Genomic DNA, 15,542 nt, shown 5'->3' on the forward strand with positions numbered 1-15,542 from the left:
CAAGTGATTTATCGGATATAAACAAAAAAGAGAACATCTGATTGGTTGTGGTTGAGCGAATCAGACAATGACTTACTGGAGATAAATAAAAACGAGAATATCTGATTGGCTGCGGTTGAGCGAATCAGACATCGACGATCTCCCATAAGCTGACGTAAAGAAACCAATACTTCAACATAGAAACATTTAGAAACCACAATCAACCAGTAACCACAATCAGCCAGTAACCACAATCAGCCAGTAACCACAATCAACCAGTAACCACAATCAGCCAGTAACCACAATCAGCCAGTAACCACAATCAGCCAGTAACCACAATCAGCCAGTAACCACAATCAACCAGTAACCACAATCAACCAGTAACCACAATCAACCAGTAACCACAATCAACCAGTAACCACAATCAGCCAGTAACCACAATCAGCCAGTAACCACAATCAACAACCACACACGACTGGTTGGTGATGTCCTCAAAGCAGGTTAGGTTAGGTTAGGTTAGGTTAGGTTAGGTTAGGTTAGCTTTTACAATGGAGCATCTCAGGGAATAACTATTAGATATTTTCCAAGTTTAAAACATTTAGGTGGATCAACGAAGCTATTATTTAATCCTTTATTTACAAGAACGTCATAAAACAGTTTAGTTATGTCAAATAAATCTCACTAAGTTCGTAAAAATATAAAATTCGTAAAATAATAACTATTTTTTTTATGCTTTGCTAAATTTAAATAATACAAAATAAAACGTCATCATTCACCACTAAATTAAATATCCACAAAATCTACAAAATATAAGTCTTTTGAGGCTGATTTTCAGGATGTGTGAAATAAGACGTAAAATTTCATCTCCCTCCGCCCATCCTGTTGTGGAAACGCCCGGCAAGACACGTAATTGGCCGAGAATTGGCCAATTGTAAGAGCCCACACTTGGCCGGATTGGCTGATCAGATTGAAGCGGGGGATGAGAACACCAGCAATAGAGTCGCACTGGAGGATATGATGGATTATATACAAGATGAAACCTAACCTAACCCATCCTAACTTAACCTAACCCATCCTAACTAAATCTAACCTAACCCATCCTAACTTAACCTAACCTAACCTAAGCAACCCAAACTAATCTAGCCAACCTAACCTAACCTAACCTAACCCATCCTAACTAAATCTAACTAACCTAATCTAACCCAAACCAAACTAACCTAACCTAAAAATAAAATAAGTTGAAATAAATATTAATAAGGTGTTCTCTAGGACAGGTAAACAAGGTGAGAAATGACGACTAATTACAGGTGAGGTGATCGTCACAGGTGTGTAGGACAGGTATATATTTCTTTATCCTTAAGTGTCAGGTAATTCACTAAGGGTTAATTACACCTTGTATTTTGTCTGTATAATAAGCACTTTACAGGTGATTTATGACCCCTCCCCCCACACACCTGCCCCCCCCACACACCTGCCCCCCATATTATTACCAACCAGGACAGTTAAATCATTATATATATATTAAAAAAAAAACCCACATCCACCCAGACGGACATCCACAGCCGTCAAGATATGAGCAAACTTGAACTCGAGTTGTAAGTGGGGAGAGGAGTGAGTTAGGGGGTTATTGAAGTAAGCTCTTGAGGTGGGGACGATAAAGTTGTGACGGGGGGAAAAAAGCAACCGCATATTCCTTATCGTGAGGTGTTGTAGACGTGATATTGAGGTGTTGTAGACGTGATATTGAGGTGTTGTAGAGGTGATATTGAGGTGTTGTAGAGGTGATATTGAAGTGTTGTAGACGTGATCGTGAGGTGTTGTAGACGTGATATTGAGGTGTTGTAGACGTGATATTGAGGTGTTGTAGAGGTGATATTGAGGTGTTGTAGAGGTGATATTGAAGTGTTGTAGACGTGATATTGAGGTGTTGTAGACGTGATATTGAGGTGTTGTAGACGTGATATTGAGGTGTTGTAGACGTGATATTGAGGTGTTGTAGACGTGATATTGAGGTGTTGTAGACGTGATATTGAGGTGTTGTAGACGTGATATTGAAGTGGTGTAGACGTGATATTGAGGTGTTGTAGACGTGATATTGAGGTGTTGTAGACGTGATCTTGAGGTGTTGTAGACGTGATCTTGAGGTGTTGTAGACGTGATCTTGAGGTGTTGTAGACGTGATATTGAGGTGTTGTAGACGTGATCTTGAGGTGTTGTAGACGTGATATTGAGGGTGTTGTAGACGTGATCTTGAGGTGATGTAGACGTGATATTGGCGGGTTTTGTTTAAGTGCTATTTCAGATTTATTTCCAGATTTACAGATTTTACATATTTTTTGCTAATGTATATTATGATGTATTAGAGTATTTAAATTTTTTTTAGTCGTTATATTGAAAAATAAAGGTAACATAAACACGATTTACATATACATACTGTTCATATACATCCCATACACCACCCCCCACACCCACACCACCCACACCCACCCCACCCCCACCCACACACCCCCCACCCACCCCACACACCCACACCACCCCACCCCCACACACACACCCCACACCCCCACCCCACACACACACCCCCACCCCACACACCACCCACACACCTCTTTCAAAACCAACAGCGGCGGAAAATCACATCCCCAAAATAACACGAAATCAGGAAAATGAATCATAATATATATTTTTTTTTTACGAGATGAAAATATAACTCAATTGTCTATCTTGTGGTAAAACTCTTTTTAATATTTACAAAATATTCCCGCATGAGTATTAAGTCTATTGTTATTTCTTTTGTTTTTTGGGGGGTTTATATTTATCAGGTGAAAATATTAATCATTGGTGGAGGTGAGTTGTGGTGTAATAATTTCAATCAATTTTAATTTTTTGGGAATAAGTTGAAATATATTGTAATGTAAGTGAGTTATTGGTGTGTGTATGTATGTATGTATGTATGGTGGGAAGTGTGGGGGTATGTGGGGGAAATGAATGTGTGTGTGTGTGTGTGTGTGTGTGTGTGTGTGTGTGTGTGTGTGTGTGTGTGTGTGTGTTTAAACTTGCCTATAAAAGCGAAAAAATGCCAAATATATTCACCTGCGGAAGAGCGTAAAGCGATATGCAACTTGCAGACTCTACTCTCTTGAAATAAAAATCTCTCCCTCTCTCTCTCTCTCTCTCTCTCTCTCTCTCTCTCTCTTCACTTCCTCTCTCTCTCTTTCCTTCATTTATCTATTCTCTCCCTCAACTTCCTGTCTCTCTTTTGGTCTCTACTCCTTTTCCTTCTATTTTCCGTCTCTTTCTGTCTAAAATACACCGTCATATATACAAAAAATAAAACACCATTGTATTTTATTATTTAACTGTATACAAGAAAATTACATCTTACTGTATTATTTATCTATACATTATACAACAAGTTTATTTATGTGTCTACCTGAAGAGAATAAAATACAACATACATTGATTTTTGTTCAGCTGCAGGTATGGGGGAAGTAGTAACGGTGGACAGGTGTAGGTAACAGGTGTGTAGGAGGGAGTAACAATGGACAGGTGTAGGTAACAGGTGTGAGACAATTAAATCTACCTCTACCTTTTTGTTTCTCTCACTCAATTTAAACTGAGAGAGAGAGAGAGGGAGAGAGAGAGAGAGAGAGAGAGAGAGAGAGACAATACTGTCTATACTGTTCACTGGCATTTCTACGCCAGACGAAAGAAGAAAAACCACAAACTATGTATACGAGACGGGCGATTATATTGACTGTGTGGGCCATGTATCACCCATTGTGGCCAACACCTCCGCTCAGTGTGTGTGTCAGTGTCCATAAATTCCGACACTATGCGACTGGTCTAAAGATGTTCATTTATTATTGGCTAAACGAGTGTTGTGAACCACTGAGGAGGGAGGGAGTGGAGGGGTGAGAGGGAGGAGAGGGAAGGGGTGAGAGGGAGGAGGGAGGGGGGAAGGGTGAGAGGGAGGAAGGGTGAGAGGAGGAGGAGGAAGGGTGAGAGGGAGGGAGGGAGGGGGAAGGGGTGAGGGAGGAGGAGGGGAAGGGAAGAGAGGAGGGAGGAGGGGGGGGGAAGGGGTGAGAGGAGGAAGGTGGAGAGGGAGGAGGGAGGAAGGGGTGGAGAGGGGAGGGGAGGGAGGGGGGAAGGGTGAGAGGGAGGAAGGGGAGAGGGAGGGGAGGGAGGGAAGGGTGAGAGGGAGGGAGGGAGGGGAAGGGAAGAGAGGGAGGGAAGGTGAGAGGGAGGAGGAGGGAAGGGTGAGAGGGAGGGAGGGGAGGGGGAAGGGTGAGAGGAGTGAAGGTGAGAGGGAGGGAGGGAGGGAGGGGTGTTTATGTGTCAGGGAGGAGAGTTACTAAGGAGGTATTTGTGTCTAGAGAGTAACCAAGAAGGTGTTTATGTCTCTCTCTCTCTCTCTCTCTCTCTCTCTCTCTCTCTCTCCGTCAAGAACACCCTCGAGAGTTCCCCTAATATTTGGCATCACAAGAGTCCTTCAACCTTTCACCTCTCATCCCTATCTCATCTTAAGAGTATATGAGAGAGAGAGAGAGAGAGAGAGAGAGAGAGAGAGAGAGGTATTCATAAGAGTAATAAAAGTCATGTCTCGTACAATTTTAACCAAGGGAGAGAAAGAGAGAAAGAGAGAGAGAAGGTCGAGCTGCTGTGTCTGGCCTCGGTTAAAATGCCAACGAGTGGCACTCAGAGGCACTGACTACCTCATCACCTGACCTACTATAGCCTTCCTCACGTGCCATATACCTTTTCTTCACCCACTATAGGTATACCTTTTGTCTTCATTAACTTGGGAGACTTTCTTCACCTATTAGATAGTCTTTTCTTCAACCACTACAATCAATATTTTTTCTTTAATTAATCAGTATCTCTTTTCTTTAATCTAGTAGTTTCAGTGTCTTCATTTGCTATGTCTGTTGCGTATTATCGAGGTCAATTACGTATTATCGAGGTCAATTACGTATTATCGAGGTCAATTACGTATTATCGAGGTCAATTACGTATTTTCGAGGTCAACTACATATTATCAAAGTCAATTGCGTATGTCAGAGTCGATTAATCGTTTATCGAACCCTGATAATACGACCACCACATTTAAAAACGCAAAAGTTAATAATTTACACAAGAAATCAATTATCTGGAAGCAAAGAGCCAGTCCCTATAAGTCAGATCTTACTCTACAGGGTCTTACGTTAGTGGATGTGAACGAGACCAAGACGCATCCATTAACTCCTTTGTTGACATTATTGATTCACATCCGCCTCAAGTCGCTGTTTAGTTAGTGTTTACATCCTACCGAAGTCGTTCGTTCAGATCCACTCTAGGCGTGTTGTGGCCTTGTGGTTATTGTGCTTTGTCATTATTGTTTACTTTTGTTGTAATTGTTGTTGTTTTTTATGTTTTAATTAAGGCATAGTTGATGTGGCTTGTTGACTTAGGTAGGGTAGTTGATGTGGGTGATAGGATGAGGCGTTCTTCCCCTACCACCACCTCCTCTTTCCTCCCCCATCAATTTCCTTCCTCTTCCCCTTCTTGTCCACTCTCTCTCTCTCCTCTCCACCACTTCCTCTTACCTACAGTCTCCCCAACACCCCTACCTCCTTATCACCAACCTTCCCCCATCACCTCCCCCCCCCACCATCTCCCCTTCCCTCCCACCTCCCCTACGTCAGGACATAAATGAGTCAATAATTCAGGTGTGGTCATACAAGCACAATACAAACAGGTATACATTTTCTTCTTGTATACAACATTGAAGTTATATACTCAGACGCATATCTCATGTATGATAACCTAACCTAACCTAACCTAACCTAACCTAACCTAACCTAACCTAACCAAACCTAACCTAAACTAACCTAACCTAAACTAACCTAACCTAAACTAACCTAACCTAACCTAACCTAACCTAACCTAAACTAAACTAACCTAACCTAACCTAACCTAAACTAAACTAACCTAACTTACCACCATTTACACTATAAATTTGACTCGAATCTACAATAATAATATTCCATCACTTTCATTACTCATCAGAGGCATCAAGTGTTGGATTACCACATTCATTTATACTTGAAAATAATAATAATAATAATAATAATAATAATAATAATAATAATAATAATAATAATAATAATAGTAATAATGATAATAATAATAATAATAATAATAATAATAATAATAATAATAATAATAATAGTAATAATGATAATAATAATAATAATAATAATAATAATAATAATAATAATAATAATAATAATAATAATAATAATAACTCTCCTCAGTATCATTTACCACATTTACATAATTATTTAGTGTTTAATAATCAACTTTGTGTTATTCACGTTTTCTGCACAAGTTAAACACCAATTTAGCTACAAATTCGTCACTCTAATGGCGACAAATATGATAAAATATTCTGTATTTCCGAGTAATATTTGGTTTTATATTTTCTTCTTTTTATCCAACACGAGATAGAGAAACTTGTTGTTGTTGTTTGTTATACAAGGAAGGGGTGGCGGGGGGTGTAAAGGCCAGGGAGTCGCCTATGGCCGCCCGCTCAGAAGCTTCACAGTAAAGACTTTGACCAAAAATGATGAGGAAAATGGTTGACTCTTGCAAAAAAAAAGAAAAAGAAAAGGTTTATTGAATCTGTGGTTTGTTACGTTGTCCAGTGTGTGTGTGTGTGTGTGTGTATGTGTGACATTGCTCTTCCTGTTCTTCCCTCTGTTGGTCTGTCTCTTTCAGTTAGTTTCTCTGTCAGTCTCTCTGTCTATCACCTGTCCTGTTATATTTTATCTGTACAATATGAATAATAATCTCTCTCATTTTTCTTATCTGTCTCTCTGTCTCTGTCTCTCTGTCTCTCTCTCTCTCTCTGTCTCTGTCTCTCTGTCTCTCTCTCTGTCTCTCTCTGTCTCTCTCTCTCTGTCTCTCTGTCTATCTCTGTCTCTCTCTGTCTCTCTCTCATCCTCCTCTCATCCTCTCCCAGTAATCCGTCAACATCCTCCTCGTCTCTATAACTCCAAGGTTTACACAACATCTGCTCTCAGCTCCTCAAGGTCAAACTCGAAGTATTTTTACCGTGTGCGTGAGAGAGCTGAGTTACCTGAGACTCGGGGTAACGCGGGGATTAACCTGGTCTTACATTCACAGTCGATTTATATAACGTTGATGCTAATTCTGGTCTACTGAGAACTGTTATAGTGTGTGTGTGTGTGTGTGTGTGTGTGTGTGTGTGTGTGTGTGTGTTGGGGTGTAGTATGTCAAGCTTAAGCAGTAGTAGTAGTAGTAGTAGTAATGTAGTAGTAGTAGTAGTAGTAAAAAAAGTAGTATTAGTATTAGTATTAGTAGTAGTAGTAGTAGTAGTAGTAGTAGTAGTAGTAGTAGTAGTAGTAGTAGGAGGAGGAGGAGGAAGGCTACAGCTAATAAGTGTCGGTGGTGGGGATATAACAAGGCTTCAGTCGACCAACATTGAGCCGCGAACTGGATCAATAACACTGGAAGTGGGTGGCCAGGAGACCCAGCGACCAGTCCAGCCAGGGAGACCCAGCCCAGACCAGTCCAGCCAGGGAGGGCCCAGCCCAGCCCAGTCCAGCCAGGGAGACCCAGCCCAGACCAGTCCAGCCAGGGAAGACCCAGCCCAGACCAGCCAGCAGGAGACCCAGCCCAGACCAGTCAGCCAGGAGAGACCAGCCAGCCAGTCCAGCCAGGGAGAGACCCAGCCCAGACCAGTCCAGCCAGGGAGAGGCCCAGCCCGGACCAGTCCAGCCAGGGAGACCCAGCCCAGACCAGTCCAGCCAGGAAGACCCAGCCCAGACCAGTCCAGCCAGGGAGGACCCAGCCCAGACCAGTCCAGCCAGGGAGGACCCAGCCCAGACCAGTCCAGCCAGGAGAGACCCAGCCCAGACCAGTCCAGCCAGGGAAGACCCAGCCAGCACCAGCCAGGGAGAGACCCAGACCATCCAGCGGGAGACCCAGCCCAGCCCAGCAGCCAGGAGAGACCCAGACCAGTCCAGCCAGGGAGACCCAGCCCAGACCAGTCCAGCCAGGAGACCCAGCCCAGACCAGTCCAGCCAGGGAGAGCCAGCCCAGACCAGTCCTGCCAGGGAGGCCCAGACCAGTCCAGCCAGGGAGGCCAGACCAGTCAGCCGGGAGACCAGCCCGACCATCCAGCCGGACCAGACCAGTCCAGCCGGGGAGACCCAGCCCAGACCAGTCCAGCCAGGGAGACCCAGCCCAGACCAGTCCAGCCAGGGAGAGACCCAGCCCGGACCAGTCCAGCCAGGAGACCCCAGACCAGTCCAGCCAGGGAGGGCCAGCACCAGTCCAGCCAGGAGACCCAGCCCAGACCAGTCCAGCCAGGGAGACCCAGCCCAGACCGAGGAGGGCCAGCCCAGACCAGTCCAGCCAGGGAGACCCAGCCCAGACCAGTCCAGCCAGGGAGGGCCAGCCCAGACCAGTCCCGAGCCGGAGCCCCAGTCCAGCGGGAGGCCAGCCCAGACCAGTCCAGCCAGGGAAGACCCAGCCCAACCAGTCCAGCCAGGGAGACCCAGCCCAGACCAGTCCAGCCAGGAGACCCAGCCCAGACCAGTCCAGCCAGGGAGACCCAGCCCAGACCAGTCAGCCGGGGAGACCCAGCCCAGACCAGTCCAGCCGGGAGAGACCCAGCCCAGTCCAGCAGAGAGACCCAGCCCAGCCAGTCAGCCGGGAGAGACCCAGCCCAGACCAGTCCAGCCAGGGAGACCCAGCCAACCAGTCCAGCCAGGAGAGACCCAGCAGACAGTCCCCAGGGAGCCAGCCAGACCAGTCGCCAGGGAGGCCAGCCCAGACCAGTCAGCCAGAGACCAGCCCAGACCAGTCCGCCAGGGAGCCCAGCCAGACCAGTCCAGCCAGGGAGAGGCCAGCCCAGACCAGTCCAGCCAGGAGAGACCAGCCCAGACCAGTCCAGCCAGGGGAGACCCAGCCCAGACCAGTCCAGCCAGGGAGAGCCAGCCCAGACCAGTCCAGCCAGGGGAGACCCAGCCCAGACCAGTCCAGCCAGGAGAGACCCAGCCCAGACCAGTCCAGCCAGGGAGAGACCCAGCCCAGACCAGTCGAGAGACCCACCAGTCCAGCCAGGAGAGACGGGACCAGCCCAGACCAGTCCTGCCAGGGAGGGGCCAGCCCAGACCAGTCCAGCCAGGGAGAGACCCAGCCCAGACCAGCCAGGGAGAGACCCAGCCCAGACCAGCCAGGGAGAGAGAGTGAGAGGGAGTAAGGTAGGTGAAAGGCAAGATGATTTGATTGACAGAGAGAAAAAATAGGGAGGGAGGCAAGAATATGAGGGAAAGGAGAGAGAGAGAGACTTAACTACTATTAATCTTTCAGAAATGGATTCTTAACTCTTTGAGCACGATAACTTACGCCCTTCGAGTACTATAACTTGACCCCTTGAGTACGATAATTTAACCCCTAGAGCACGATAACTTCTGCCATTTGAGTACAATCTTGGCCCTTGAGTGTAATCTTAGCCACTAAACGATGACCTGAATCTTTGTCTATGATGACTCAGGACAGTAAGTCATCATACTCAAGATTAAATCTTGTACTCAAGGGTTAAAATAATGTACTCAAGGGTTAAATCATTTCATTGATCTCAGGTATTGATGGAAATAATCTTAATATTAGTAAGTGTTTGTCTATGGCGTCCACACACACACACACACACACACACACACACACCCACACATCTCTCCCTTCCTACTCCACATATCAAGCGCTCAACACACTGACCCTTTCGACTCTCACTGACCATCACCACGGCCTCATCTGCAAATTTGGTAAGCTTCTACACCATCCCGACACCGGCCCTACTACCACCTGAGATCCCCTGTCCGAGAATTGCTGTTCGACACCACAACCGCATCCAGCCCATACGTGCTGAACTGATCGCTATAAGAACAGCCCAGTCCCAACCATTGAAATTATCAATAACATGTAATAAATCAGTGTATTCCTCCCAGTAAACACTGCTCCCTACACTGTCACTATGTTGAAATGAACTGTAGTTTGAGCTGATCCCCATCTAAGTTACTATATGTCTTATTTGTGTCACTTATGTCCTTGTATATTATTTGTAATTCGTAACCCATTCCCCAAATATGTAACTGTATATTTTCAGCCTTCGGCTGCCAAGCTCTTTCAATAAACCGTTATATTATTATTATTATTATTATACACACACACACCCCACCCACACACACACACACCACACACACACACACACACACACACACACCACACAAATAGCTTTCCTTACTGTATTTTTCTATCATTATAAAACCTGTAATAAAATACTTCATTACGCATTTTTCGTCTCACTAATAAAATCTGCTGACCCGGATTTAATAAAGTAGGAAGTATTGCATGACCCGGATTGCCTCCTCGCTTACCTGTACTGATTATAAACAAGGCCTTAATGCGTTCCTATTAATAAAAGTATTTCCCTAATTTCCTATTTTTTATAATTAAAATATTATTATTGTTATTATTAATCTTTGAAAAATTATTAATATTATCAGTGAATTTTCATATTTTTTTTTTAGAGTTGATGGAAGAATTTAAATCATCCCTTCAATCAGTTCATATCTATTCCACTCCACCAATCAAAACACAGTAATATTAATCAACTCAACTTCATCTATTCCACTCCACCAATCAAAACACAGTAATATTAATCAACTCAACTTCATCTATTCCACTCCACCAATCAAAAACACAGTAATATTAATCAACTCAACTTCTATTCCTCCACCAATCAAAACACAGTAATATTAATCAACTGAACTTCATCTATTCCTCACCAATCAAAACACAGTAATATTAATCAACTGACTTCATCTCTTCCACTCCACCAATCAAAACACAGTAATATTAATCAACTCAACTTCATCTCTTCCTCCACCAATCAAAACACAGTAATATTAATCAACTCAACTTCATCTCTTCCACTCCACCAATCAAAACACAGTAATATTAATCAACTGAACTTCATCTCTTCCACTCCACCAATCAAAACACAGTAATATTAATCAACTCAACTTCATCTATTCCACTCCACCAATCAAAACACAGTAATATTAATCAACTCAACTTCATCTCTTCCACTCCACCAATCAAAACACAGTAATATTAATCAACTCAACTTCATCTCTTCCACTCCACCAATCAAAACACAGTAATATTAATCAACTCAACTTCATCTCTTCCACTCCACCAATCAAAACACAGTAATATTAATCAACTCAACTTCATCTATTCACTCCACCAATCAAAACACAGTAATATTAATCAACTGAACTTCATCTCTTCCACTCACCAATCAAAACACAGTAATATTAATCAACTGAACTTCATCTTCCACTCCACCAATCAAAACACAGTAATATTAATCAACTCAACTTCATCTTCCACTCCACCAATCAAAACACAGTAATATTAATCAACTCAACTTCATCTCTTCCACTCCACCAATCAAAACACAGTAATATTAATCAACTCAACTTCATCTCTTCCACTCCACCAATCAAAACACAGTAATATTAATCAACTGAACTTCATCTCTTCCACTCCACCAATCAAAAACACAGTAATATTAATCAACTCAACATCTCTTCCACTCCACCAATCAAAACACAGTAATATTAATCAACTCAACTTAATCTATTCCACTCCACCAATCAAAACACAGTAATATTAATCCTGAACTTCATCTCTTCCACTCCACCAATCAAAACACAGTAATATTAATCAACTCAACTTCATCTCTTCCACTCCACCAATCAAAACACAGTAATATTAATCAACTCAACTTAACTCTTCCACTCCACCAATCAAACACAGTAATATTAATCAACTCAACTAATCTATTCCTCCACCAATCAAAACACAGTAATATTAATCAACTCAACTTCATCTCTTCCACTCCACCAATCAAAACACAGTAATATTAATCAACTCAACAATCTATTCCACTCCACCAATCAAAACACAGTAATATTAATCAACTGAACTTCATCTCTTCCACTCACCAATCAAAACACAGTAATATTAATCAACTCAACTTCATCTATTCCACTCCACCAATCAAAACACAGTAATATTAATCAACTCAACTTAATCTATTCCACTCCACCAATCAAAACACAGTAATATTAATCAACTCAACAATCTCATCCACCAATCAAACACAGTAATATTAATCAACTGAACTTCATCTCTTCCACTCCACCAATCAAAACACAGTAATATTAATCAACTCAACTTCATCTCTTCCTCCACCAATCCAAAAACACAGTAATATTAATCAACTCAACTTAATCTATTCCACTCCCAATCAAAACACAGTAATCAACTGAACTATCTTCCACTCCACCAATCAAAACACAGTAATATTAATCAACTCAACTTCATCTCTCCACTCCACCAATCAAAACACAGTAATATTAATCAACTCAACTTCATCTCTTCCACCAATCAAACAGTTATTAATCAACTCAACTTAATATTCCTCCACCAATCAAAACACAGTAATATTACTCAACTTCATCTATTCCTCCACCAATCAAAAACAGTAATATTAATCAACTCAACTTAATCTATTCCACTCCACCAATCAAAACACAGTAATATTAATCAACTCAACTTCATCTATTCCACTCCACCAATCAAAACACAGTAATATTAATCAACTCAACTTCATCTATTCCACTCCACCAATCAAAACACAGTAATATTAATCAACTCAACATCATCTATTCCACTCCACCAATCAAAACACAGTAATATTAATCAACTCAACATTAGGACACACACACAAACATACCAAGAGTTGTTGAATTAATGATCAACAAACACTCGAAGGAAACTTTTACGACAAATCAATCAATCTGGACCCACTTGGAACGATGAGGGGGAGGGAGGGAGGAGGGAGGGGTCCAGCAGTCACCAAGGAGTACGTTAAAGTTAAACTAAATATATAAGTAAACAAGTATTATTATTGTATTATTATTATTATTATTATTATCCAACTCTCACTCGGTCACTTAAAAATGATAATATATAATAAATGTTTACATACAAACATACATACATAATAATACATACATACAAACATACATACATAATAATACATACATATACGTGGTGTTTGGTCTTTTCAAAACCTACACTATATGATAATGTATTATAGTTGTAGCCATGACCTTGACACAATGCAGATCTAACATTCAATTTCCTCTCATAAATTAATATCAGTGTTGGTTACTACATATCAGTGTGAATATCGATGTGTCTCTTAAGCGCAAGTATAGAAAAGTGTATGTCTCAATACTGTAGTTTACCTGGCTGTAGAGAGAGACGATGACGCAAGAGTGACGATGACGCAAAGTAAGGCAAGAGGTAAGTCAAACGGACTCTATCTACACGCCACGTCTCAAGAGGACGATTGGGCCAAGTCTTGACAGGTGTTCCCCAGTCTTACAGGACACGGGAGAAGACTTGCAGATGAGGCGAGAGGAAAGATTGAAGATGGGTCTGGCTGGTAGTGAGAGAGAGATCCTCAGTGTCACAGTGCCTCTTGGTTGAGACGAGGAGCCTCTTGGCCATTCAGTTTCCTCTTAAGTCTTAAAAATCTCTACAGAAGAAGCAACCAGCCGCAGCCAGTACCACCTCTTCCTCCTCTTTTTCTTCTTCTTCATTCACTTGTAATCTCTGTCCTCCATCCTCAACCCTCTCCTCTTCCTCCCCTATCCTCCTACCCACCTCCCATCCTCAAGCAATACAAGTAACTCTCTCTCTCTCTCTCTCTCTCTCATTGACCACACTATGTTCCTCAGTGTAAGTTAGTTACTCTATACAGTGGTGAGAAAGATCATAATATATAATGGTTAGGTTAGGTTAGGTTAGGTGAGGTTAGGTTAGGTGAGGTTAGGTTAGGTTAGGTTAGGTTAGGTTAGGTTAGGTGAGGTTAGGTTAGGTTAGGTTAGGTTAGGTTAGGTTATAGGGAAAGATATGATGGATGTGAGAATAATTATGCGGGGGGAATTAAAGGGAATATGACCTTAATGTGATGTATTATTGTGCCTAGTTTATAGTAATCTTCTTTCTTCATATTCTTCTTCTTCTAATCTTTCTTTTTCTCTTCCTCTCCTTTTCTCTTTTTTCTTCCTTTTTTCATCATCATCTTCCTCATCATCATCATCATCATCATCATCATCTTCCTCATCATCATCATCATCATCATCTTCCTCATCATCATCATCATCATCATCATCTTCTCATCATCATCATCCTCATCATCATCATCATCATCATCATCTTCCTCATCATCATCCTCATCATCATCATCATCATCATCATCATCATCTTCCTCATCATCATCATCTTCCTCATCATCATCATCCTCATCATCATCTCATCATCATCATCTTCCTCATCATCATCATCCTCATCCTCATCATCATCATCATCATCATCATCTTCCTCATCATCATCATCTTCTCATCATCATCATCCTCATCATCATCATCATCATCATCTTCCTCATCATCATCATCCTCATCATCATCATCATCATCTTCTTCCTCATTCATCATCTTCCTCATCATCTTCCTCCATCATCATCATCATCATCATCATCATCATCATCATCATCATCTTCCTCATCATCATCATCCTCATCATCATCATCATCATCTTCTTCCTCATCATCATCATCATCTTCCTCATCATCTTCCTCATCATCATCATCATCATCATCATCATCATCATCATCATCATCTTCCTCATCATCATCATCATCATCTTTCTCATCATCATCATCATCATCATCATCATCATCATCATCATCATCATCTTCATCATCATCATCATCTTCCTCATCATCATCATCATCATCATCATCATCATCATCATCATCATCATCATCATCTCCCTTTCTTCTCTTCTCCTCTTCTTCGTCTTAACAGTGTGCGTGTCTTGGGTCCCATTCACACTACACAGTCACAGATTCATTTCAAACATTATATTATTTGGCGTGACAGAGAGAGACATTTGTAACAACCAGCGAGAGGGTCGACGTCATAATGCCCTTTGAGCGAAGAACAACACCCTGGCGTTCTCCTCCCTCCCAACTATGAAACAACAACAACAACAACAGCTATAGAGTGGTACTTAAGAGTCTTTAAAGAAATAACAAAGTCTCATTTGTATCTTTCTTGATGATGATGGGGGAGTGGGAGGGAGGGGAGGGTGGGAGGAGTGGGGGAGTGGGAGGTGGGGGAGTGGGAGGAAGTGGGAGTGGGAGGAGTGGGAGGGGAAGAGTGGGGAGTGGGAGTGGGAGGGAGTGGGGGGGGAGTGGGGAGGTGGGAGGGAGTGGGGGAGTGGGAGGTGGGAGGTGGAGTGAAGTGGGAGGGGGAGTGGGAGAGGAGTGGAGGAGGTAAAGTCTGTAAGTAGGTGAGAAGAAGAAGGAGGAGGAGGAGGAGGAGGAGAGAAGAGGATTTGAGGAAGAA

General features: G+C 42.6%; 2 protein-coding genes across 2 annotated transcripts in view; both read left to right on the forward strand.

Moving 5' to 3' along the window:
- The window catches only part of LOC121875954 (basic proline-rich protein-like), a 35,591-nt gene extending 26,351 nt beyond the window's left edge, over positions 1–9,240 (forward strand). The window contains exon 2 of the mRNA XM_042380764.1: positions 7,498–9,240. Within this exon, the coding sequence (XP_042236698.1) occupies positions 7,498–9,240 (1,743 nt within the window). The remainder of the gene's footprint in view (positions 1–7,497) is intronic.
- Positions 9,241–14,226: 4,986 nt separating this feature from the next.
- On the forward strand, positions 14,227–14,957 carry LOC121875959 (uncharacterized protein DDB_G0271670-like; the record flags this gene model as incomplete). The annotated part of the gene is made up of 2 exons (XM_042380779.1): positions 14,227–14,280; positions 14,658–14,957. Coding segments are annotated over 2 exons (354 nt in total), but the record flags the coding sequence as incomplete, so codon positions are not given.
- Positions 14,958–15,542: the final 585 nt, after the last annotated feature.

The sequence above is a fragment of the Homarus americanus genome, unplaced genomic scaffold (genome assembly GCF_018991925.1).
Source record: "Homarus americanus isolate GMGI-L3 unplaced genomic scaffold, GMGI_Hamer_2.0 scaffold33468, whole genome shotgun sequence".
NCBI classification, from domain to species: domain Eukaryota; kingdom Metazoa; phylum Arthropoda; class Malacostraca; order Decapoda; family Nephropidae; genus Homarus; species Homarus americanus.